The sequence below is a fragment of the Rhagoletis pomonella genome, unplaced genomic scaffold (genome assembly GCF_013731165.1).
Source record: "Rhagoletis pomonella isolate Grant_MI unplaced genomic scaffold, Rhpom_1.0 Rhpom_scaffold_00001, whole genome shotgun sequence".
Taxonomy (NCBI): domain Eukaryota; kingdom Metazoa; phylum Arthropoda; class Insecta; order Diptera; family Tephritidae; genus Rhagoletis; species Rhagoletis pomonella.
Window position 1 is genome coordinate 28423064 of NW_023458555.1, and position 26511 is coordinate 28449574.

Here is a 26511-nt window from a genome sequence, read left to right on the forward strand (position 1 = left end):
TGTGTGTATTAGCTCTTTTATTTATCTGTCAGTCGTTGCTGTCTGTAAATCCTTGCATGTTGATTCAAGAACAAATGCAATAATCTCTCAAATCGGCAAGAGAAAGTTAATAGTGAAAAATTACAACAGTCTTTAGCAGATAAATTTAGAAAAACTTGTTTATAATCATATTTTCAATGTTTGATTTTAAATCGGCCACAAACTTCCAAGTTTCAACTTTTTATCACGAAAATTAATTACTTTATTATAATCCAAAAACAAAGCCCAAGTAAGAATTGTATTAAAACCGTACTCATATATACATAACTACTTGCATACACGAAATGGACACTATTAGCTAAAATGTGAAAAATCATTGTTGATCTGTGTCTAATGTGTTAAGGGATTCATCCATTTCCATATCTGGCGAAACAAAACTAAAAACCTGTGGACTAATTATCTGGCAAAAAGCATTGAATCAAAATTAAAAATAGAAAGTATAAGAAATTTAAGATATTAGATTTATGTAATTTATCTAGACAACTTGAACACGTATAAAAGATTAGTAAATTATGGTTAACGGGATGTTTTAAAAGTTCAAAGATTTACCATAAGCATGTATAACTCTTGGGACTACCACGTTTTTTGTTTTCGTAGATCGATTTTTTTAGCGAGTTTAATACTTAATTGTGATTAAACTTAACAGATAAAATTAAGTGATTAAAATGGTACCATCTTTTGAACAGGAAAACTTATTTAAAGACGCGATTTCATATTTTTTTTAACTATAATTGGTGAATTTATTTAATTTATAGCTCGAAAAAAAAAACAATTATTTAAAATCAAAACACGTAGTTTCTTAAACACACTGGCGCTTAGGCATTTTAAAAGTATGCAAAAACTTTAAAACAGATTTTTGTTAAACAAAAATCCAAATAATTTCGTTATCAAAAATTGACGTTATTTTGGCTATGAAAACGACGTACATTTGATTTATTGGCTCTACGTAAGCTTATTAACTCAATTGCTAGTTGTGAAAAAAGCTCATTGTGCGGTTTTCTTTCCAACACACTTTTACGCCTGCATCTTTTGAACGATTTATCAATATTATTTCAATATCTATATTTCGTTTTAGCTCAATTTTTCACCATCATCTGTAGCGTATAAAATAACATTAATTGTTTATGTGTAAGTATGTTTTTTTCTGTACGTATGTATGTATATGTATAAATGCAAAGAACATAACAGCGCAATGCAGTCAGCTAAGCAGCTCATTCTTAGTACATGGATGTACGTCCCTACACCACACAACTCTTCACATGGCATTGTCTAATCATTAAATTCCTTTATTTAAAACTAATAATATGTAATAATGCTTGCTTTTACTTTGTTGATTTTTTGCATTTAATGTTCGCAGTCCTGTGAATTTTTTTGCATTGATTTCCACTCACTTTTCATATACTCTATATTTACGTTTTTTGTTTGCTTTCGCTTTGCTCATCGATCATCAAACATTGCACAGATTTCAGACTACACTAAAATTTAGTTTTCTTGATAATGTTTCACTTTTATATTTATTCACGCTTATTTATGGTTTATAGTAAGTATTTGTAAGTTTACTTTATGTTTCTCTTTTTAATATCTTTTAGTATAATTTTTACTTCTTTTATGTACTGTAACATAAGTTTAGAATGTTTCATGTTGCTGCTGTTTGTTAATTACTATTTTTTTATTCGCTCAATAATCCAAGTCGCGCGCGCACTCGCTCGCAGAGGCTGCACTTTCTTCCGAAACTCATTGTTTACTAACTTTTTTGTTCGCAGAATCGGCAATCATTTCACCTCATCTCACTTCGGCCAGCTAATGCTATTCTAAGCAGCTTGCTTGCGGGCCATGCATCTGGTGTGCATATACATATATATATATATAAATCAATGCAATTCATACTCGGTATTCTTGCTTGGCTGTCCGGTTTTCGTTTTTCTGGTGTATGTAGTTTTTTGATGTTTTAGTTTAAATGTTTTTAACAATTTTTTGTTGTATTTTTGGAAGGCATTACATCTTAACTGCATTTCACTTTCACGCTTAAACAAACTTCAGTTATGCGACATTAAATGTCCTGTAAAGGAAATTTTGAAAACCAAAATAATTTTATAATCATCGAATTTTTCTGTTGAGCGCTTAGAACTCACCTGCGCTCCATTTGAGTGTTGTAACCTAGAAATTTCTTCTTCTTTTGATAGTAAAATGCTTTGCCATTTCTCATGTTCCTGGCGGGCGTGCCCTTCGAGAGCTGACAATGTGTTACTCTGCAGGTGAAGAACAAAAAAAGTAATAATCAATACAAGAAAGAATATGTAATACATTTAAAATTATTTTCAAGAGTTTCGTAAAAAAAATACTAGCAGGTGCGAGTCGGACCACTAAAAAAAGCTTTCCTTCGATTTGGTTTTTTTGTTTTTTTTTTTATAACATCTTTTAAAGAAATTATTCCTAGTAAATTAAGATATTAAATCTGTAAATTTGCATGCACATTTTCTTTTATTGTAATTCTAATTCTATGTTGACTTACGGTTTTTGTAACCAGCTTGGTTAACTCATCCACCTTGGCGCGGAGTTGAGTATTCTGCAGACGTAGTTCAACGGCATCAATATCGTTGCCGCCGCCACCACTACCACTACTTTCGCCATCCCCAGTACTATTGTTACTAATACGATTATTGCTATTATTTGTTAAGTTATCATTATGGGAATTATTGTTGGTGTGGGTTGAAGGGGTGTGATTACTGCTACTGCTATTGCTGCTACTCGATTGTGTAGATTTGTTACTACTGCTGCCAGCCGCTTTACTAGCTGTGGTCAATTTCAGTTGTGTGGCCAAAACTTGTTCTACCCACTGTTCAAAGGATGCACTGAGCGCTGTGCTGGCACAAGCTTTAGCAGCCTCTGGATAAAGGCGCTGGAATATTTCACGTATATGTTTCTCTTCAAAAGCAGAAACTGTTGTTGCGGCATTGGCTGTGGCGGAGGAGGATTGTTGTTTCTGTGAAGCGGCGAAAAGTTGCTGCTGTTGCTGAAAGCCAAAAAAATTCACGTAAATTTTTGTGCAAAGGAATTTAAAATAACATTAGGTGCGGACGAGACAGATTTAATAATTGAAACATGCACTTACAACTAGGCTTTCATTTGCGCTCTTAGGCGCTTTATTCTGTCTAGCTGTTGTTTCAGCACTTTGCAAAGCTTCAACCAACTTCCAGTTTTTCTTACGCAAATCCTAAAGCGAAATATGAAAAACATATTAGTAGGAGAATAAAAGCAGAAATGAAAACGAAAACTTAAAAAGTTTTTTTTTGAACTTTTGCAAACTAAAAATGAAACAAAATGTTAAAGTTGTATGCATAAAAAACTGGAAGTTTTATAATGATCCGATTGAACTAGTTTTCAACTTATAAAACATTGTATTCATGTATATTTTCAATGCATTAAATTTATTTTTTACGAAAGCTTATGTCTATATTAAAAAAATAAAATAAAATCATTACCAAGAGCTCAGCAGGTTAAAATAGAAAAATGTTCTATTGTTAAAAAGTCGATCTTTTTTGGTAAGATTCCCTTTAGTGCGAAACATAGAGGAGTCGAAAATATTTCATTCAAGTTATTTACAGTTCTGTAAAAGATACTTCCAAGCTTTTTAAATGAGTAATGAATTCTTTCGTTGAGAGCTTTCGACAAAACTATTCTATGCAAGATTCCCTGCTGCTAGCCTTACAGTATTCAAAGTTAATTAGCCACCACACAAAAAAAATTTCGGATTTTTCGCCCGAAACAAATTCACCCGAAATATTTGCATCCGCCCATCGCGAAAATGAAGCTCATAATAAGGCTGATTGAATGAAAAAACCGACCATATTCTGCATATTTTTTGATATTTTGGGACTATTTTTTCATCAAGATCCGATGTATGTCTTTCTTTCTAAAATTGTTTAATTAGCGTTTTAAAAAAATGGTGATTTCTTTTTAAAAAATTAAAAAGCTTGTTCTGCATTTTCTAAAAACTTATAATTTTGCAAAGCGTAAAAATACTACAATTCATTAACAAATAGCACGTATTTCCATTTTCCGATTCAACATAGCATTGTGAGTGTTAAGCAATAAGAAAAATTTCAGATTTTTTTCTATCTTCACGTGCACGTCGAACCACATAGAAATACTGGTAAAAATGTCAAAATTTATACAATCAAACAAAAGGAACATAACATCGCTTTATTCATCTGTCATTATCCGCATTACTTCGATAATAAAATGATAAACATGTAGCTGACTCGATTTTAGTATCACAATTTCAAATACTTTCTAAATTGAAAAACAGCTTAAGTTATCAAAATGAACAGCCATAATAGATGAGATGTTAAGTGGTGCATGTCTGCAATCTTTGAATAATTCATGTCTAATCCTTACTACTTACTTCAGCAATCCTTGCTACTTACTTAAGTAAGGATCGAACCTGGATTAGACAAGGATTACAAACATAAGCCGCTCTGAGTGGTTTTTATTTTTTGAATAGTGTCGTTATTGCAGAGGACCATCATCGATACGTACACATCGATACTATCAAAGCAAAGCGGTTATCGAGTGGCTAAATAAAAATAATTGTTTTCCAACTCACATCGTTCTTCTCTTTCTGCTCGTGCAGCTGCTGCAGCACCTCCTTTTCTCGGCTGCTCAGCTGCTCCACGGTCTGTTCGACATGCTGCAATTGCTGGTGCTTGCTTGCGATATCACGTTGCAGTGAATCTATCAAATTCTGCAAATCGTGATGATGTTGTGCATTAAGTCGCATTTGCACTTCTAAATTTTCTGACTTTTGTCGCAACGCCGTATTATTTTTAATCGAATCAGCCAACAAATTTTCCTTTTCGGACAATTGTAACTGGAGTATACCGAGTGTTGTCTGTAAACCAGATTGTTCTGCTGCTTGGCTATTGATACCAGCCAATTGCTGCAGCAGCTCCTCATTTTTAGCTTGCAGTGCAACTATCTGGTTTTGCTTCTCCACCAATTCAGTACTACGAGCCGCAGACGTGTCGAGCTCTTGGCGAGCTTGGGCCAAATCGGCCTTGGTTGATTCATGCGCATTCTGTAAGTTATGTAATTCCAGCTTACGTTCGGCATTTTCGATTTCGAGTGCTTTTGCCTTTTCGAGTTCGAAAATGCGGTTGTTCGAGATTTGTTCGAGTTCTTCGCGCTGCTGCTCGAGAAGACTTACTTGTTGTTTGAGCTCTTCATTCGCCTGGTTACAGGCGTTCACCAAACAGGTCAAATCATTGATACACTTATCCTTGTGCGCCAACTCGCTTTGAATACGTTGTAGTTGTGCGAATAGGTCTTGAGAACCATTTTGCTTCTCAAGTAAAAGCTTAGCTTGGAATTGTTTGCGCTCTTGTGCAAATTTATCGTTGAGAACTTGTATTTCCTGATTGAGTGCGGTAATCTCCTGCTCCTTGGACTGCAACTTCTCAACGTATACTTTCACAGTGGCATTTAACTGAGCGCGTTCGGTATTGATTTCAGTGCGCAATTCACGCAGTTTAGCCTGAATTCCCATAGAAGCTTCCTGCTCCTCAGTCAAAGCTTTCTCTTTCTCTTCCAATTGACGTTTCAATTTCTGACATATATCGTCCGACCATTCCGAATGTGTTGCTGGTGTATCCTGCTGTTTGTTCAGCAAATAATCGATAAGTATCTGGATCTCGGATCGATTGAGTTCAGCACGACGGAAGAGATTCATGAGCAACGAAACGCCAATCGTATCAGAGTCGGAAAGCTTATCCAGTGCAAGTACCAGCTCTTTAGTGGCGGCGGTTTCTTTGTTCTGCTTTTTATTTTGTTGCTTGACGGTTTTATTGTTGCCACTGGCATTGTTAGAGACATGTGTTTTCGGCGAGCCGTGACGAGCTTTGTCATCCTGCTGTTTTAGCTCCTTGGCTACATGCACGTGCGTTACCGATTCGGCGACCGGCTGCTGTTGTTGCTCAACAACAACTACCGGAGCTGGCTTTTCAACTGGCACATTTTTTTCTTTTTTAATATTCTTTTCCTTCTTATTATCCTTCTTCTCGTGTTTTTTCAACTCGAGTATATCCTTGGGTTGCTTTATCTCGAATGTGTTTGCGGGCTCCTCAATCACCAAATTCTCACGCACTATTACCGGTTCATTCTTGTTCACCAAAATGCCCGACGATTTGCTCTTCTTCTCCTTCTTCGATTTCGGCTTCGACAAGTTCTCCTTTTCAGCGATGCTGGCACGTCTTACAGCTTCGGGCGTAGCGCCAACAATCACCTCTGGGTCTGGGTCAAATTCGACATGTGTTTTAGATAAGCCCTGAGGCTCATCCTCCACCGATGGCTGTTCGGATTGTGCATCGGAGTCCTCTTGCTCGGTATTTTCCTTTTGTTGTTCGCGTTGTAACTTTTTCTTTTCACGTTTAAGATCCTTTTTAGTGGGTTGCTGTTTTTTAGGCTTCTTTACGCCTACTTTACTCTGAGCGTAAATTTTATCGGTTAGTGCCTTTTTTTCGGCAACAACCTCCTCGAATGTTTTGCGACGGAAAAATTTATTAATGAAAAGCAGCGAGAGAAGGGAGGCGAGAAATACGCAGCTGATAATAACCAATAAGTGGAAGTCCATCATTGCATAATTTTAACGAATAATCCTGTGCAAAATATGAGAAGAGAAAAACGGTAAATTAATATATGTAGATATTCCGACTTTTATATTGGATAAGTATGGTCTTTTATAACTATATGAAGTTTTAGCAGGTTTCAAAGGTCTAACAGACGTTGTTGACGTTGCAAAACAAACTGAATATTTTTTCAGCAGCCGTGCTGGCGGATAAGATAAAGGCTAGGAATATACACACTTATACATACATATCTACATATGTACATATCAGTGGATGCCTTCTTTCAGTACAAATGGGGAATAAATAATTTATGAGCGTGAATAAAAAATTATTGAGAATTTCGTGTTCATGTGTACTTAAATATGCATGTATACATATACACATGTATACAGATATGTATAACAGATAGTAGCACCGTTGCGCATGCACTTTGTAATCTATATATTTATGTATTCGTATTGTTTATCAATACGTTTATAGGAACTTCGGAGCCGACAAAATCTGGAAGGAATTTGGCATTTTAATGTATTTTCTTTTTGGTATTAATTTGAATTAAGCATGGATTTTTTGAATTAGCATAGAGTTTAACTACGCCAATCAGCACCATACATATACATAATTTAAAAAAACAGTACATCAAGGTCCAATGTGAAATCCATACCATATTTCTGTAAATCTTACAAAATATATTTTTGATTTCAGAGTCCTTTTTTGACTATAACCACGATATAAATTCTTCTTTGAGGAGGTATATTTTAGCAAATCAGTTCTCTATCGGAGTTGTAATGTTCTTTCGATTTAAATAGTCCGTTAACTGATTCGAACGGAAAACAGAAAAGGAAGGTTCCAATATTCTTAGTAATGATTTCATTTAGCAAATTGGCGAGGCGCAGACTAATCTTGAGAAATGTAAGTCTAAACAAGTAAGAAAGTCTAAGTTCGGGCGGGGCCGAACATTAAATACCCGGCGCAAGTATCACATATATGCCTTTTCACCTTTCCGAAAGCTACCGCTACACGATAAGCCGGGGTGTATCAATTTTGAATAAATTAGCGTCCTTAAATTTCGAAATATTGACGTTTCGAGCATTTCTAAAATTTACCGTTATATGATAAGTGGTCGTAATTTTAATCTGATTCCAATAATTTTCAGCGGTTTGCTTCTATGTGGCAAGCACAATAATCATACCGAGTTTGGTACAAATTGGTAGAACGGTTACCGAGATACATATATGTGATCATAAGTGGGCGGTGCCACGCCCATTTTCCAAAATTTTATGATAAGCGTATTTCCTGATAAAGAATTGTTGCAAGCATCAATTTTGAATAAATTAGCTTCAATATTTACGGATTTATCGAAGATTTCGTATTTCTCCAAATTACCGTTATATGGGATGTGGGCGTGGTTAATGTCCGATTTTGAAAATTTTCGGCCATTTGGTATCCTGTACCAAGGCCAATAATTGTGCCAAGTTCGGAAGAAATCGGTGCAGCGGTTGCCAAGATATACACATGTAACACTAAGTGGGCGTGGCTACGCCCATTTTTCAAAAATTTATAATATTCTTATTTTTTGTCTAAAAGTTATTGCATATATCAATTTTGAGTGAATAATCTTCAGTAGTTACTAAAATATCGCAGTTTTAGTATTTCTGAAAATTACCGTTATATGGGAGGTAGGCGTGGTTATTGTCCGATTTTGCCCATTTTCAATACCATCCGTCCTACGGCCGAAAGAAGTACACGTACCAAGTTTCGTTAAGATATCTTAATTTTTACTCGAGTTATCGTGTGCACAGACGGACAGACGGACGGACGGACGGACGGACAGACAGTCACCGCTTAATCGATTTCTTTTTTCATCCTGATCATTTATGTATACATTTGTCTATATCTATCTCGATTCGTTTTGCCTGTTACAAACAACCGTTATGTGAACAAAGTTATAATACCCTTGTGCACAAGTGCGCTCGGGTATAAAAATGCATCGAAAAAAGATCGAATCTTTCTGATTCTTATGGAGTTTTACTTTGCTTTAAACAGGCAAAATGTTGTATTCACAGTTTAGCAAAACAGACAACATATGTATTAATTTTTAATTTGGGAATATAACGACTGCTGAGTTGAATATCGACCTGTCCCGGCAGCCAGTTCGAAAACGCCAAATCTCAAAAAAACTTTCAAGAACGCCCTATTTCAGAATTCGGTTCACAAATGACCTATCCCAGCTGCCGATGCAAAAACGCTCTATATCAGCAAATTTTCAGTACATTCTCAAGTGAGATAGGGCATTTTTGAATCGAATTCTGAGATAGGGTGTTTTCCAATAAAATTCTAAAATAGCGCGTTTTAGAAAAGTGTTTTGAAATAGGGCGTTTTTGAACTGGCTGTCGAGATAGATCGATCTTCCATTCAGCAGTAGCAAGGCACATTAAACAGGTAGTATAAGTAGAGCAAAAACAACATTTGCGTGTATTTTGTTGTTGCTTCTGGTATCGAAAGTGTCAAAAACTGTTCTGAATTTTTCTTCTAAATCAAAGCGTGCCATGTGAAATACAAAAAATTATAAAAAATAAAAAATTGAAATTTGAAAAAATAAAAATTGTTGCAACTTTCTTTCCTAGTAAATTTGTTTGCTTCTCGAAGCATTGATCCATCCTTTACAAGGGCCAGTAACCAGCGGTTGTGCTGCTGAGTTGGGCGAACGTTCCAAAAGCTGCTATTCAATCGCTTGTTTTGTATGGATAAAGGTTTCACATCCAAATGGATTTTAACAATTCAGAATTTTTGTGAGAAAAAAATAAAAATATTTGACATTTTCGAGACCAAATAATTTGAAAATAAATCAAATCAGCTGCTCTACTGATACTACCTGTTCAATGTACCTTGAGCAGTAGATATGTAAATTCAAAACTTCAAAGCCGTTTTTCTCGAGTTTTTTTTTTTGAGTTATGACACTATGGAAGTAAATGAGCAATATGTATGTACACACATGCACATGTGCAAAATTATTTAATCGAAAAATATTTTTGTCATTTGCAAATATTTTCTTTAAAAATAAATATACAATTCGAAGAAGACCTTATCAAGCGTATGCACATGCAATAGCAGCGAGGAATCTTATCAATAATATGTATGTATGTATGTACTAAATTCATAAATAAAGCAAGACGACAAAGTAGTCGATGATGCTCGACTCGGCAACAAAGTAAATCTTTTAAGTAAAATCAATAATATACTGCCGAAAATAGCACTTTTTCATTGATACCAATGTAGCTATGTATTTATGTACATATTTACATATGCACAAATGCAAACATACTTATGCACAATAGGGCTGTGCGATTAATTTATTATTCAAAATTTTAATTAATCATGAAATAAATAACTCAATTATTCGATTAATTGAAAATTATGATTACTCAAAAGTTCAGTTACTCGGGTAATCAAGATTTTTACTAGCCAAACACAAAAATAGTTGAGTAATTTGCTTTGTGACTAATCAACATTATGAGTAAAATGGGTAATCAACATTTCAAAGTACTCTTTACATATAAAGTAGTTGAAGTTCCTTGATACTTTGAAAACAACGTTTCTGTTTTCAAAAATTAAAATAAAATATTTTTTATCATATACAGATTGTAAAAGAGAAAATAAGCATTTTCCAAAGCAAACTTTTTTAACGAGCAAAATTAAGTTTTTTGAGTAATCATATTTTAAGTCAAAATCTTGATTACTCGAGTAATTGATTAACCAAATAACTGATTAACCAACTTGCTCGAATAATCGCACAGCCCTAATGCACATATGTACATACAGATGTATGTTCTTCGTACATAAAAAATACATACTTATTTCAATGTACTTTGTATAAAAAAAAACACTTCATATTTTGCGCTTGTGTCTATGACATATCGCACACCGTCTGCAAAAGAGACACAACTAAAAATTTAGCATTTTTGAAATTATCCGCTAAAAATGTACGCAGAGCTCTTATTTACCTTTTAGCAAAAGCTGGAGCAAGTTTTTGTTATAATTTATATAAAAACGCAGTTTTTTCGCATTTTCTGACAAACGTGTAATTTTGAGTTGTGCCCTTTTTGAAAAAGGTGTGCGATATGTACTTTATGATGGTATGTATTTAGATGACGTGTACTTTGCAAAATGACAAGAGTGAAAATGTGTACAAAGTCAACAGCAACGAAGATAATCACGAAGGTAAACAAATATGTATGTACCCTAAAAGAAATCAGGAAGATCAATGACATTGGTTAATTTTGTTGTTTTTAAAGAAATATATTCGACTTTTAATTACACACTTACATATATCCAGCTAGCGAAAGCAGTAATATTGAAATATCAATAGGCTTTCTCAATAAAATTACACAAAATGGTTTTAGTTTACTTTCCTCGACCCTGACTTTCTGTACAATGACGCTTGCTTTTATTTCAAAATGGATCCTCATGATACAAAGTTATCGATAAATGCATAATAGCTTAAGGTCTAGTTACACGATGCTTAAGGTCTAGTTACTTGATATGGTATAACGCAGTATATTACAAGGTATTTACAATGGCCCGTAGTCATAGTCAAAATAAAGTCGACTTTAAAGTTAGTTGCAGCTTTTTTGACAGATATCCCATTGAAAATTATGTCAAAAAGCTGGAACTAACTTTAAAGTCGACTTTATTTTGACTATGACTACGGGCCAATATAATTACATGTGTGCTCGTCCTACAATATGTAATATGAGCCCAAGGTGCTATTCAATTTGCACGTGCTGTCATATTTTATGCATTGACGTTTTAACAATTATATTTAAGTGCCCAAGGTAAACATTAGTTGTGTTTTTTTTACAAATTATCCAGTAACTGGACAGCCAGCCAGCAACTCTCCAGTAACTTTATTTCTAAGAATTCGCTCTCATAGAAAAAATTTGCAAAAAAGTACGTGAACGCTTTTCCAGTAATAATTTGCAAGTTTCATGAACAGCTGATAAATTGGTTGTTTATTCGCAGCAAATTCCTAATAAAACAATATATTTTGTATTTAAATAGGTTTATTTTGTGAATTTCAACAATATGTGCGTTCGACAAGTCAAAAATTTGTGATAGTTTTTCCAAATTTTTACTGGATGGCGTTCGATAACGACAAAAAATTATCCAACACACAAAAATTGAGAGAGCAAGGGTTCATTTTGATGCAAGAGAAGCGTTCATTTTGTACTGGCAAAATTTTAGTCAGCAAAAATTATCCAACACGAAAACATATGATCACAAAACATATGGTTGCAATTTTTGTAAACAAACAAAAATTGCATTTTCCGAGTTTTGGTAATTATATGCTTTTTGGCTGCCTGCTAGGTGACTTTATGATAGCGCCAACTAGTTTTTACTTCTAGAAATGTTCCTGGCGAACATTGAACGTTCACTTTCCTTTTTTTCTTCTATGGAGGCAACATGAATTTCAGTTTGTTTACAAATAAAACATAAACAAAGTCAGCTGGTCTGTCTTCTTCTTCCGGTTTTTGCAAGTAATGGCTAATTTCCTGTTCTTTTACTCTTTTGCTTTTTCATCTCTTTGGGAGAGAATTTTCGCTTACTCTCTTGATTTTGATTGTTGGCTGGTGTTGGCTAATTTTGTTATCGAACGCAACTATTTTCTTAAGTTAATCTTATCCACTGTGTCAAGTTTGCTCTCTACGACAGTAAAAATATAATTAATGGCAACAAATACCAATTCTATATACACTCATGAGCAAACTAAAAGATGCGAAATGCAAAATAATATTGTTTGCAGTTTATTTTATTTTTTTATCTTCTATGGCGCACGATAGAATATAAAAAAATTAATATAGGTATTCGCGTTATCGGGGAAATTAATAATTAAATTTAAAAAAATTAGAACACGAACATCCATGGACCCGATGATCAATAAAAAATTACTGCATAATAAACGAAAAATTATTCGCGATTCGAAATTACTTGAATGAAGAAGAAAAATGGATTCTTCGTTCGAAATTATTTGAATGGTGAATGAAAATTTATTCGCCATTCGAAATTACTTTAATGATGGATCAAAAATTTATTCGTCATTTAAATGATGTATGAAAACTTATCCGTCATTCAAAGAACTGTTTACTTTTTAATTGAATAAGAAGAAGGTTGTGCACGGAAAAATATTATCAGGATAATTTTTAACGAAAATAACTATGCAATAATATAGTATGTTTGTATGCATGTAGTTAGTATGGATATGCATATCTTTGAAAACATTTCCTATTAAATGGTAGAAAAAAAAAACATTTCTTTTGAGTAAGCAGTAAATAATAGTACATATTTGTTGCTTAAAATGAATTAGTTACGCTAGTAATATTTGAAAATGTTTTTTCTTATCTGCATCCTAATAAAACTTGCTAACTCTTTAATGGCATCTCGTTATCTTTAGGTAATATAAATTCCTAGAAAATGTACACGACGTTAGAGAAAAAAATTAGTTACTATGATTACTATGGTCTAAGGGGGCGGTAATATAATGTTAGCTGAAAATTAAATAAGAGATATATTGTCACAATATTATTTACTCTTGGTTCCTATTATTTCATAACACATACATACATACAACGATGGAAAAAATAATAGAAACAACTTACCTGTACAAATATTACTAAATTAAAGTTATATTATAAGTTACTGAAACATAAAAAAGAATAAATGGGCCGAGCTAAAAACTGCACGGAAGAGGAGAAGAATTTAGTAATAAGTTTAAGAAAACAGGGAAATTCGATGAGTAAGATAGCAGATATGGTGGACTGATCCATAAAGAAGGTGTTTACTGCCCTTCATAGCGTAAAAAAACCAGAAAGACAACGTAGAAGACGAAAAATGACTGCAAGCGATCAAAGGCTTTTAATTTGACATTGCAAAGCAAACCTTTTTCTGTCCTCAAGAAAGCTGAAAACAGAATTGAATTCCGAGTAACAAGCCGAACCATTAGGCACAGATTGGCAGAAGCCAAACCTCCATCCAGAATACCTAGAAGGGTACCGCTGCTGAGCCTTAAAAACAAAAACAACCGACTTGCTTTTGCCAAAAAACATATTTTCCGTCAAGATTGGAAAAATATGCTGTAGTCTAATGAAACAAAAATTAATATGTTCGGCAAACAGTACGTAAAACGTCCTACAAAGACAGACTTTGATCCACAATACACGAAAAAAAAACGGTTAAGCACAGCGGGGGTTTCATTATGGTATGGGGCTGCTTCCCGGTGGAAGGCGTCGGTCCAATATTTTGGATAAAAAACAAAATGTGCGCGGTTGACTATGTAAACATATTACAGGCGATACGGCTTCCCTATGCTAAAGAGGAATTGCCACTGCGGTGGCAGTTACTGCAGGATAATGATCCTAAATATGCATCGAAACTGGTAAAGTAGTGGTTTAAGGAGGAAAACGTGCAGGTTATGGAGTGGCCGTCCCAATCGCCAGACCCCAACCCCATTGAACACCTTGGGGCAGACCTAACGAACAGAATCGAGCCTTTTGAAGCCAACAATAAAGGCGAATTGTGATGCCACATTCTAAAATCATGGTATTCCATTCCGAAAAGTGTTTGTGTAAACTTGGTTAATTCGATGCACCGAATATGCGAAGAGGTAATCAGGCAAGGCGGCGGTTCAATGAGCTATTGAAACAATAATATTTTTGTAAAAATTTTTGGGTCAAAGTTTAAATTATTAAGAAATAATACTTTCTATTATTTCTTCCAGACCACTTGCAAAAGAAGTCTAGATTTTAATTAACGTAAACAAAATGTGCGAAATCGGAATGTATTTGAAATGAAAGAGTTCTTCAAACAATAAAAAATTAAATGAAAGCTGTATGCTTCTATTATTTTTTTCAACACTGTATATCGCTAGTTTAGAGTGACAAGTTGCTAAGTCCCATTCTAAAAATTGTGCAGGAGAGGAAAAAATTTTCTTCAAGTATTTCGAACCATTTGAATGCAAAATATTGTATGTTTAAAGCAAAGCAAAACAACATACAAATCAGACGGATTCGATCATTATTTAAAGATTTCGGCTTATCGCATTTTCGTGGCTTTTTTGGACTTAGCAAATTTTCGTTTCGTTGAATATAAGCGAGAAAACATAAAACAGGGACCTTTACCCTTTTCGAATCGACGCATTCTTAATTGCTCTGAGCCTCCTGTATCAAAATATGAATTTTCATAAAAAATGGACTTAGCTACTTTTCAGTCTAAGCTAGCCAAATGTATGGTATAGTGTATGTATGGTACGGTAAAAACCGCCGATTTGTATTTCACTATTATAATAGTTATATTTTTAGGCTAACAATGCTATTAATTGTTTAAATTAGCTCTCTAATTTTAAGTTTTAATCTGCTGGAAGACTCTCAAACCAAGCAAAGAAAAATTATAATAAATTTGAGTTACGACGATATTTTACTATTAAACGAACCATTATAGGATCTCGTCTTACGAGTTAAAAAAAAAAACGGCCTTAGACCTATCTAGAAAGTTAATTAGCGTAACCAGACATACAAGACTAACTATGAAGGTTTTGTTCAAAGGATAAATCCTTGTCTTTGACAATATTCTTCATTAGAGGGCTAATTTAGAGAAAAGAGTTGGAACATTTATGTATATACTTCGCCGCCCAGCAAGAAGTACCTCTACAATATGATATATCCATATTATTTCATTTGATTTCTTATCTATTATGCAATGTAATATGTAATGATCGCGAAAAATCAAGGTCGTGTAGAGACAATTCAAATCACTTTATCAAGCTCAATAACTTAATTTTATAACTGCTGCTCTTGAAAAATCTGAAAGATATCTTATATGTATGCGCATACATAACGTTACGTTAATATAGAAAGACCCTATCTAACATTTTGGTTTCTTTATAGAGTAGTTATAAAACTTTATAAAAATGTAAGTCATTAAAATGCAATTTTATTCAAAACACTAATTTTTAGTAAATAAAATTTACGTATGTATGTACATAGTCACTTTAAAATTTATGTGCATATTTTGAAGATGTTATGCCCGCTCGTCTTTTTTTTATTTTGAAAGAACATTCAAATTGAGATTTCAATTTATTCCATGTTATCAGAAAAAAGAACGAACTTCCGCTAAAATAAATTTCCGAAGGTAGCTAACGGCATATAAAACGGCGCATGTAGTACATATTTAGTCCACATACAGTGACTCAAACAAGTGGCCACGTGCTGATTTTTTTTAAATATTCACAATGTTTTTCTATAAAATATTATTCAGGCTTTAACCCAAACCATATAAAGCAAAGTTTCAAACTTTATACAAAATTTTCATTAATATTTCAAACTTTTTAATCTGAATCTTTAAACGTTTTTGAAAATGCAGTTTTATAGCCCATACAGTTTTAGTTATATAGTTATAAGTAGGCGGTACCATGCCCATTTTCCAAAATACCGTAATAATTTTATTTTTTTAAGAGAATGTTGAGGGTATCAATTGAGTGAATTAGCGTTCTTAAATTTTGAAATATCGAAGTTTCGGTATTTCTTAAATCTTCCGTTATATGAAAAGTGGACGTAATTCTAGTCCCATTTCAAAAATTTCCAACGTCTTGTTTTTGTGTGTCAAGTACAATAACTATACCGAGCTTGATGGAACAGTTACAGAGATACACATATGTGGTCATAAGTGGGCGGTGCCGCGCCCATTTTCCAAATTTTTTTATAAATGTTTTTTTTCCAAAAGCAAATTAAAGTTATAATACACTTGTGCACAAGCGAGCTCGGGTATAAAAAAAGCAACACTTGGTTACTTGTTTGAGGCACTGTATGTATGTATATTTACACTAGGGTGATCCAAAATAACTAATCTAACCAATTTATCCCTTACCTTTTTACTGAGAAGAAAATTATCCCATTTAGACAAATTTTTAATCCAATTTTAAAAGGTGTCGGTGGGCATTTATAATTTTCCAGACAAATAACATGTAAAAAATGGTTTTCATTAAAAATGTTATAACTATTGAAATTTTTTTCTAGGCATATTCTATTAGGGCATTACATTTTCTAGAAAATTACCCTGAAGATGGTTGTACGATTGCAAAACCGACGTTGATTTTTATTTATTTTTTTCTTTGAAAACGGTTTTGCTCATTTTCTTCCACAAGAAAAAAGTGCAAAAAGCCGTCAGCATGAAGAATATTAAAAACGCAACGCAAATATTAAAAACGCAATTTTGCAGTAGCTTAAAACTTGCTTTTTATTATTTTTTTTTGAGATGGCATGTTTTCAAAAATAATTTTTTTTTTATCAAAAAATTTTTAGGTTAAAAATTTTTCAAGGTAAAATTTTTTTAAATATTTCTTTTCATATAGAATTTTGATGTGTGGTTTTTTCAAATTTTTTCCTTGTTTTTGTGCTGTTAAGTTTATAAAAATGTATTAATCAAGCTCAAATTTCATATTTGTTTATTATTTATGTTTATGCAACAACCCTTAAAATTTTAAACAAATCAAACACATGAAGTGTGAACCCCGTCCGTTTTGATATGGAACGCCCTATATACATTTTTGAGTCTAGAATAATTGGAGAATTTAATGCCCAACAAGAATATGCCAAGAAATTAATTTTATCTCGAACGGTTCAATAGTTATAACTTTTTTAATGAAAACAAGTTTTCTTTAATGGAAAATTTCAAATGTCCACCGACGCCTTTTAAAAGTGGAATACAAAATTTTTCCAAATGGGAGAGTTTTCTTCTCAGTAATTAGATCCTTTTAAGGCCATAAATTCGTTAGGCTAGTTATTTTGAATCGCCCTAATGTACACATATGTAACTATGTATGTAAGTAAGTAGAATAAAATGTTTCAGCGAACATACGCCCACCCGCTTCCTCCCGATCCACACATATTCGCGCAACCTTTGACGCCAATAGCGCAGAAAAAGTAAGCTAGGCATTCAAAATTCGAAACCATATGCCTGCAATTGAATTTAAGCAAATATGTACTCGTATTTGGCTGAAAAACGAAGGAAGCCGCGAAACCGCGATCGACGATCGAAAATCAACAACCAACAAAACGGCTGCTGTTTCGTCCGCTAACAGCGATGAGAAAGCGTTTTTTTTTAATGGAGAAATGGTGGAGCAACAACCTTGAATTGAAATTACAAATTTGAGAATCGTTTCGTCAACGCGAAATAAATCTTTTACGTAGGTACGATGTTGAACGCGAAGTTGTTGCTTGCTTTGTATTTTCTAGAGAATACTAGTTTAACGTAGTCGTACATACATATGTATGTCAACACAGTTGACTGGATGACGACCACCATTTATGCAGGCATTAATAATGAAGCCAGCTAAATATTTTATCCAGCGAACTAGCAGAAAAAAGCAACTTATTTGTAACGCAAATTAAACGTCTTCTACTTTTGCATCTCCTAACACATCCGATCGGGTGTTATGAAATACCACAATGACTTCGTTTCCAGACTTTTGGACTTTCCAGTTTTATTTTTGTTTTCTGTGAAATTTGCACAATTCATGATAGATTAGGTGGGTTTGGTTCATGGCTTCATACACACAGTTGAACGAAATACAGCTCAGATGAGTCGCAACATTTGCTACCGCCGCTTTTAGATGACTAGGTATTTATTTTCTTCGAATTTATGTACAGTTGTCCAGCAGTACAGCGAAATTTGTATAATTTTTGTACAAAGTTTTAAATCTGAATTTATACAACTTTTACAAAAAAAATAATAAACATTAAATAAACAAAAGGCAAATAGCCAAAACTGTTCGAAATATCGCACTCTATGCTGATAAATGGTATTGCTGTATTTCTGTATTCCTACTGAATTGTTTTATATGTAAATGAATTTATTAAGCTCAGCGAATAAGTACTAAACTCCGACCTTTTTTTAATTGCATACGTGCTTCCAAATAAAAAATATCTTATATAAAAAGTTATAAAAAGACGAAGAAAAAAATAAAATAATATAATATATGAGGCCATAGGGCAAGATAGGCTCCATCTACATAAAAAAAAACCAAATTTAGCAATATGAGAAAGAAGGATCTATAAAAAATAAATGTGGTCTTTTACTTAAAGTTTAATTACACCCTAAAATGGGGTGCCTCGGGCTATTACCGTTTCGATTCTAGTAATGCATTTTAAGGTGCAACTCAACTTTTTTTTTAGTTCTGAAACTGTTTTTTACTCAAAGAAAAAATTAGTATCTTGGAAGTAGTTTATAAATTATTTTCATTGGATAGGCTCGATGCTTTCATTATGACAATTTTCTTTAAATTGGAAAGACTAGTGTATCTCAACTGTTTAACTGGCCAAAATTCCGGAATTGTTAACTCCACAGTTGATAAAATTACTGAATGTTAGTATACTTTTGCGACAGGCTGTGCATGTGCGTTGGAATTAAATTAAAAAATATTAATATCCAATTATTCTCGCTTTCTAGCTCAAATGATTAATTATTATTAAAATTAATGGGTCGATACGGTATTTAGATTTGTAAAGCAATATTTAGAAGCAAGTAGTACAAATATTTATCAATTGATACAACGCATACAGCAACGATTAAGTCGAAGAACACATGCTCATTGCTCTACATAAATCTCTCGTATATAAAGGCAAGTATTATGCATTACGTTTTTCAAAAGTGTATTAGCTCAATATTTGTAATTTTTGATATTAAAAAGATTTAAAAAGAACGCCCTATCTCAGAATTTGATTGAAGAACGCCCTAACTCAGAAAATGATACAAGAACGCCCTATCTTAATGTAAATTCAGTATATCGGCAACTGAGATAGGCCGTTTTTCAACCAAATTCTGAAGTCGGGCGATCTTGAGATAGGTTGTTTTCCAACCACCTGCCGAGATAGTTCGATCTTCCACTCAGCCGTCGATATGCGAGTATCTTCCAGAAAAAGCTTAAGCAATATTTTGTTGCTTAAACAGTCGTTGGTGCTTGCTGGCAAATGGGAAGCTTTGAATTGATTCACTTTAGAAAAATTTTTTGCGCTATGTACACAAAAAAGACATACATACATATTATTGAAAAAAAAAACTGGTTTTAATAGTCATGGTTGTTCCTCCAAAATCAATAATAAATCAATATAGTTCCAATCAAACTTTAGTTAAACTTCAAGCTGGTGCTAAGCAAAAACAAAAAAAAGTGTAGATTCGCTACAAATCGCTTTTCCCTTCTAAGAAAATAACATTTTAAGCCTACATACATGTCTACAAAAATGTTGATTTTTAATTATGATACTCTTCCAGCCATTCAACAATATCTACACGCATTTATACATATTTATGAACTAACACGCGCATAAAGTAAATAGCATGTGTAAGCTCACAGAGATCCGGCATCGAAAATGATTAATACTCACGACACCAACGCGCGTATCATGTAGTACTTGATCTTCAAAAGTGACACAACTCAAAATTTGGCATTTTTGATATTATGCGCTAAAAATGTACAAAGAGCTCTTATTTACCTTTAAGCAAAAGCTGGAGCAAACTTGTTTTATAATTTGTTGAAAAAACCTAAGGTAAAGTCTCCCTTGCCCATATGATTAACATGTGCTACGAAATAGTTTTTCACATTTACTGACGAACGTGTAATTTTGAGTTGTGTCACTTTGAAAGATCGTGTGTGAGTGTGACATACGTATATGTATGTACATATTTACCGTGTAGCTCTGATATTGATGGGACGGATGGGTGACTCGGTCTAATGAATTGAATTTGATATTGGAAGAATAGGGGACGATGGAGAGAGAAAAGTGATCGTGCGTTCGAACACTTGCCGGCCGGTAGATTTTGACACGCATTGTAAACTTATAGTGTGTATCTATGTTACACATGTAGGATATATGTATGTATGTACGTGCATACATACCATTTTCGCTCTCGCTGCTTAAGCGAAATATAAATCCAATGAAAGATACACAACACACGTACCAATTATGGAGGATTGTATGTATGTAAGGGTAAATACCGGCAAAGGTCATTAGCCGGAAGAGTTTGAAAGTGGCTTTAAGTTTGCTTAAATCTAATTAAAGAGTGCTAAATTTAGAATTAAGATTAAAACTGAGTTAGTGAAAAAGAAAAGTATGAATTCGCTACTACTTAGAGCGTGTTTGAATCGGTAACAGCGTTTGCAGCGTGTAAATTTTTAACAAGTATGGGGCTAGTGAAATTTTAGACAAATGCATAAAAAATTTTAACAATCGCAAAGATTGCTGGTGTGTGTAACTTTTTGTTAAATCAATGCTTAAATTTATGAATTGCAATCAACAATGGTAGATGTTTTCTTAAAATATTAAATGTGCGGTTATCAAAAATTTACTACTGTCAAAAAAGATTTCAGTTCACACAGCAGATTGGCTAAACTGTTTACTATAGTAAAAATATTATTCACCAGCTTTCGCCATAGAATTTTGTTACCGATTCACACACGCCCTTAATAAATCACATTCTTTTTGTTATTACTGTTCATATTTTTATGCAGTATTAGATTATTCCTATTTGGAACACATAACCTCAAATGTAAACGCTTTTACCAGCTAACACAAATACAAACTACATACTTAATTAAAATTAACTATTTCTAAATTGTATTTGTATTTTCTACAATTTTGCAATGTAAGGAAAGAAACTTTAAAATCGCATACTAATCTTTAGCTGATAAGTCTTATCCGGCCACTGATCGATACAACTGACTATATTGGTATTTGTGTGCCCTATTTTACTAATTTAAGTATCTCAATGAAATTTTGTAAGTGGCCTATTGGTACAAGGTAGGTTGCTATTGAAAATTAAAGAATGTAGACCATGGCCACGCCCCCATCTGCCATATAAAGTTGTTTTTTTTTTTTTTTTTTTTTTAAACCCTTATTTTTTTTAAAAAAAAATAAAAAAATTTTTATATTAAAACGTGCTCTTTTGAATTATAAATTTTTTTTTTTTTTTTTTTTTTTTTTAAACCGTAATATTTACTAAGAATAAGTACACAAAGTTTTAATTCGAAAGAGTGTGTGTATAAAATTTTGCAAAGCGGACGTGGCGCCTCCGCGCGTGTAATAAAAAAGATAATTAAGTATTTCAAAATTTTAGTAGTAATAGTTGGTAAACAAAAAATAAAATAAAATTTAGTTATGTTGGATGCGGCATATGAATAAGGTTACCATTAGGGTCACCTGTAGGGGAGTCATTGAAGGTACCAATAGGGACGCCATCGGATGTACCAGTAGGGGTACTATGAGATGCACCATTAAGCCAATGCATTAATTTCTCGCCATTTTTTAACGCGTCTAAGTTACGTCGAAGGTTTTGGGAGTCTGCGTAGTCTTTTATAAGCTTAAAGATTTTTTAAGTGTTTGCTTTTATGTAGATATGCGCGTATAACATAAAGGATTATACGTGTAATTCTAAGCAAATTTGGCGAAGAAATCAATTTAGAGTTTGCCAAATTGTTGAAATTTTCACTTTTGCGCTCTCTGGTGGAAGTCTTAAGAAAAAAGCGCAGAAATGGATTCCTCATACCTAAAAACCGCTTATACAAAATTTTAGTGCCTATTTACGAAACTACTGCAAACTGCTAAAAAACATATTTTCGCAATTTGGCAGACTCCAAGTTAATTTTAGACTCATGTTTTCTTCGGCAAACTTTCATAGAATTACACGTAGAACTCGTCTGTGCTATATGCGCATAGTCGGAAAAACCTCCCATACAAATTGACCCGCCCTAATGTATAATTCAAAAAAATTTTTACTCGACAAGACTTACAAGGAATTCACTTCCCAGGAATTTTGGTAGATATTATGAATGATTCGTTAATATTTTAATAGGAACAGGGGTGACTAAATATAAAATTAAAGCAATTAAATTTTTAACTATAACCATTATACAGGTTTTAAAATAGAACCCTAAAAGTTTAAGCTTTCAATATCTCTATTTTATTTAGTTCTGATATTTTGGTTTGAGCTCAAGTCCAGCGTAATTGTTTTATATTTATTTTAATGGTCTTCTCAGTCATTGTGAATGTTTTTAAATATGGCCTTAAGCCCACAGAAAAATTTATTCAATACACAATTGGCAACCAAAAAAGCATTTTCTTGCTCCATGCAATGAATATTTTTTTGTGCTCTAAGTACTTATTAACGGCGTTGGTGACGGCATCAGAAATTGACACATTTCATCATTCAGCCGACATATTCACTTAAAGCAAATTAGACAGACAGTTATGGCGAAAAGAACGCGGGCACGGGTGCGGCAAAGTAAGATCGCACAGGCTAGAGGGCTGTCATTTGGTCGCACATTTGCTGTTAAAAAGCGAAAAGTGGGTAATAAGCACTTTTAATCTTTAGCGCCTACTAATATGAAAAAAAAAAATTAAATATCCTCCTACATTGAAATGAAAATTTTGAGGTCTTGGTCAATAACCTTGACTGATATTTATTCTAAAAATTGTAAAAACTTATAGAACTTTATGGTCATTTTATTCAACTAAACGTTGTACCTCTTATTGACAACCATTTGGTACTTAAGTTACTGCTTTCAGCAACAATAAAAAATAATAAGTAATTTTTAAGCAAAAAACACCTACATAAAAATTTAAGAATACCGTTAATTTCTTCATAATACAATGATCGGATTTACACCAAATTTGTATGGGGCCACCACCTCCTTAACACAATACAGCGGCAGCGCTATATCCAACAATCTATATATGTATGTATGTATCTATGGGGCCACCGCTGAGGTACCACCTTTCCTTTCAAAAAATTATTATAGAAATCAGTTACCGTGGCCCAAAGTTATGCGGTAAGATATTTATGTACATAAAAAAAATAAATCCGACGATTGATAACCTCCTCCTTTTTTTGAAGTCGGTTAAAAATAACTACATATTTAATTTTCACTATGCCTCTCCCACGTATTTTTAACCGACTTCCAAAAAAGGAGGAGGTTATCAGTTCGTCGGAATATTTTTTTTTATTTATTTCTTTTTTATTATTATTTTTTTTTTATGTATATTACCGATAACTTTGGACCACGTCATCCACGTGCATCGGAAAGGTAGTGTCTCAGAGGTGGTCCCATACTAATCTGGTTAAGATCCGATCAGTGGATCATGAGATATATATATATATATTTTTTTTATATGAGAGTTAAAGTCGGTTTTGTTTTTGCTAAAAATTACTTGTTACATTTATATATTCGAGTCGCATAATTTTTTTATTCGAAAGCAACTAGACTGACTGTTGGTCATGCAACGCATGAGGTATGTGCATATGTATGTACATACAAGGGAGCAAGTACATACATAATTTTGAAGCCTTGATCTAAATTTTTCATACACATACATAAGTTTATAAATAAGTGTCATACTTTTTTTTATATACTTGAAGGCGGGTGAGACATCTCTTATAGAAATCGGTCAATCAGCGTCGCTTATTAGCGCGCCAACTAAAAGTCGCGAACCCATCTGCACGCGTTTGTCGCTAATTTATGTTTTGTTTACATGCCGAGTTTAATTTACGCATGTATGTATGTAAATACCATGTACCTCTAGCAATTTATTTTTCATTCTTTTGTTTGCAACAATTTCGCAGCATAAATCACAAATAAAAGACTTACGTGTGCCAAAGTGCCACGTAAGACGGCATACTCAGACATACCACAGATAGACTAGCCATGCACATGCATAGTACTAATTTTTGCATTAGTAAAGTCACACGTGCATTGATGGAATCAACGCCAACAATACATGAGCACAAAGAAGCCAAGCAGAATATGTTAGCACAAAAATACAAAGTAATGTTGGCCAATGGAGAGAATTAAATTAAGAGCGGAAACAATTTATATGTCTCCCAGTCCAAACTAATTGCAGTACAAATAAATATTGATAATTATTTTATAAAATATATAATTATATATCTATATATATGAATGTATATAATAGCAGAAACATTTAGGCTAAATTCTCTATCTGGGCCCGGTCAGACCGTTGCTGATTTCATTGACACACTCAATAAAAATGAACAATAAATGGAGCAAAATTAAGCAAATATTTGGAAGTCTTTTTAGTATATGATGCATATTATTAGATACTTCTAACAAACGATTATATTTTGACGGATTTTAACTATGCACTAAGCGCAGCTGTTTCAGATTTATGTTGCCCATCTTGCAGTATTGCTTGTGTTGAGGCAGTGCACGCATATCTATAAAAACATAAACTTGCATGTTGTACACATGCATGTATACATTTGTATGTCACCAATTGAACAAGCATTTACTGTACACACTAACAAATAGCTTGTATTATTGAAATCAACAACCGGCCGCGCATGTCTGAGCAACGAAAAAAAAGCCAAACTACAGAGGGACATCATAGTCGTTGCAAGGTAGTCGAAGTGACAGGGGCTACAGTAGCACCAATAACAATTTCTATGCATATTTGTCCTATATTTTATAAACTTGGCGCTTATTACATTCAATTATTAGTTGCCACTGCTTTTATTGCTGTCATTTTCTATGCCCATACGTACTTCCAATTGCTATGCAAGAATTTTTACATACACACCATCTTAAAATTATCTTTTATTTTTAATATACTGCATAACTGTGTATTTAAGTGTGCATAGTGTGTTGCAACATGCTCATCAGAATTCTTTCAACGAAAAAGGCTTTCGGGCGCAACCATTTGGTATGGAGGCAATGAAATACAGGTATGTACATTACATAAAATAAATATAAAATTTTTTATTTTCATGGACTTCATTAAAAAAAAAAAAACCGCCAATTATTATTATTCACACATGTACATAAAAATCGTTTCCTTAATATTTTTGCTTCCTTACAGAGTAACTAGTTATACCTTGTAAAAACTAATCTTCAAAATACTGGGTTTTAATAAACATTAAGGACCGGTTACTCAATGTCTGGTTAACACTAATCTCTTGTTGAACATCGTTCATTCGCCATTCAAACTTAGAAAAATTATGAATAAAGCAGGGCCCGCTCGATTTGTTCATTTGTACAGATTTTTACATTTTCACAAGTTACAGAGAGGTGTTGTTTAGTAAGCTGTTATTGAGCTGAAGTCATTCTCGGCAAAAGTTTCTAGACAACACCATTCTGTAGCTGCCAAATGTGAAAATGTACAAATTAGGTTTGTTCGTCGAGCAAAAAATTTGTACGAATTTGTACGAATTATCACGATTTTTGCCCAAATCGCGTTCGTGCAGACCAAAAAATTATCCAACACTCAAAAATTGTGAGAGCAAAGTGACAGTTCTCTTGGAGAGAAGTTGCAAATTCTTGCTGGAAAAAATTTTGCCAGCAAGAATTTGCAAACACGAAAAACATGTGGTTGTGGCGCATGGTTGCATTTTTGTCTACAATAATTTGAATAAATTAGTTCGTTAAATTTAAAAATTTATAAACACGAGCGATTTTTTATGAAAAAAGGAAGTAAATAATTGTTGATATAATTAATTTAGTTAATTCCAATGATTTGAACTTAATTCGGCTGAAAAAATGGTATTCGCAATCGGAATGCAATTGCAACCAGAGTCGATTTAAGAAACCCGACAGCTAGTACGATGAAGAAATTGAAATGTATGTTAAAGAAAGTCAGAACAACAAGAAATATACATGTATATCCTGTTTTTGGCCATCCGAAAGAATTTTAAAAATTCTATACAAATTGTATATGTTTGAAATGCAACCGTGGACGCCAGCTGGCAGCGAAACTTGCAAATTCCTGCAAATTTGCGTTCGTGCAGAAATTTGCAA

At 33.3% G+C, this 26511-nt stretch overlaps 1 protein-coding gene and 1 long non-coding RNA gene across 10 annotated transcripts in view; one reads left to right on the forward strand and one right to left on the reverse strand.

Moving 5' to 3' along the window:
* Nucleotides 1-26511, reverse strand: part of LOC118741984 (ribosome-binding protein 1) — a 50716-nt gene continuing 24205 nt past the window's right edge. For 4 of the 9 annotated variants that reach the window (XM_036473951.1, XM_036473983.1, XM_036473957.1 and 1 more), the window contains exons 2-6: nt 4646-6692; nt 3152-3253; nt 2552-3052; nt 2172-2288; nt 1-2098 (exon numbers count right to left, since the gene is read on the reverse strand). In XM_036473951.1, the coding sequence (XP_036329844.1) occupies nt 2090-2098; nt 2172-2288; nt 2552-3052; nt 3152-3253; nt 4646-6670 (2754 nt within the window). In that variant the 5' untranslated portion in view covers nt 6671-6692 and the 3' untranslated portion in view covers nt 1-2089. Of the gene's footprint in view, nt 2099-2171; nt 2289-2551; nt 3053-3151; nt 3254-4645; nt 6693-6780; nt 6868-10985; nt 11074-26511 lie in introns of those variants that run through there. The other 5 variants (XM_036473968.1, XM_036473989.1, XM_036473975.1 and 2 more) reach the window with 5 other exon arrangements.
* The window catches only part of LOC118742102, a 12495-nt gene continuing 4142 nt past the window's right edge, over nt 18159-26511 (forward strand). Inside the window, exons 1-2 of the long non-coding RNA XR_004993346.1 lie at nt 18159-18329; nt 25359-25442. This is a non-coding gene — a long non-coding RNA (uncharacterized LOC118742102). The remainder of the gene's footprint in view (nt 18330-25358; nt 25443-26511) is intronic.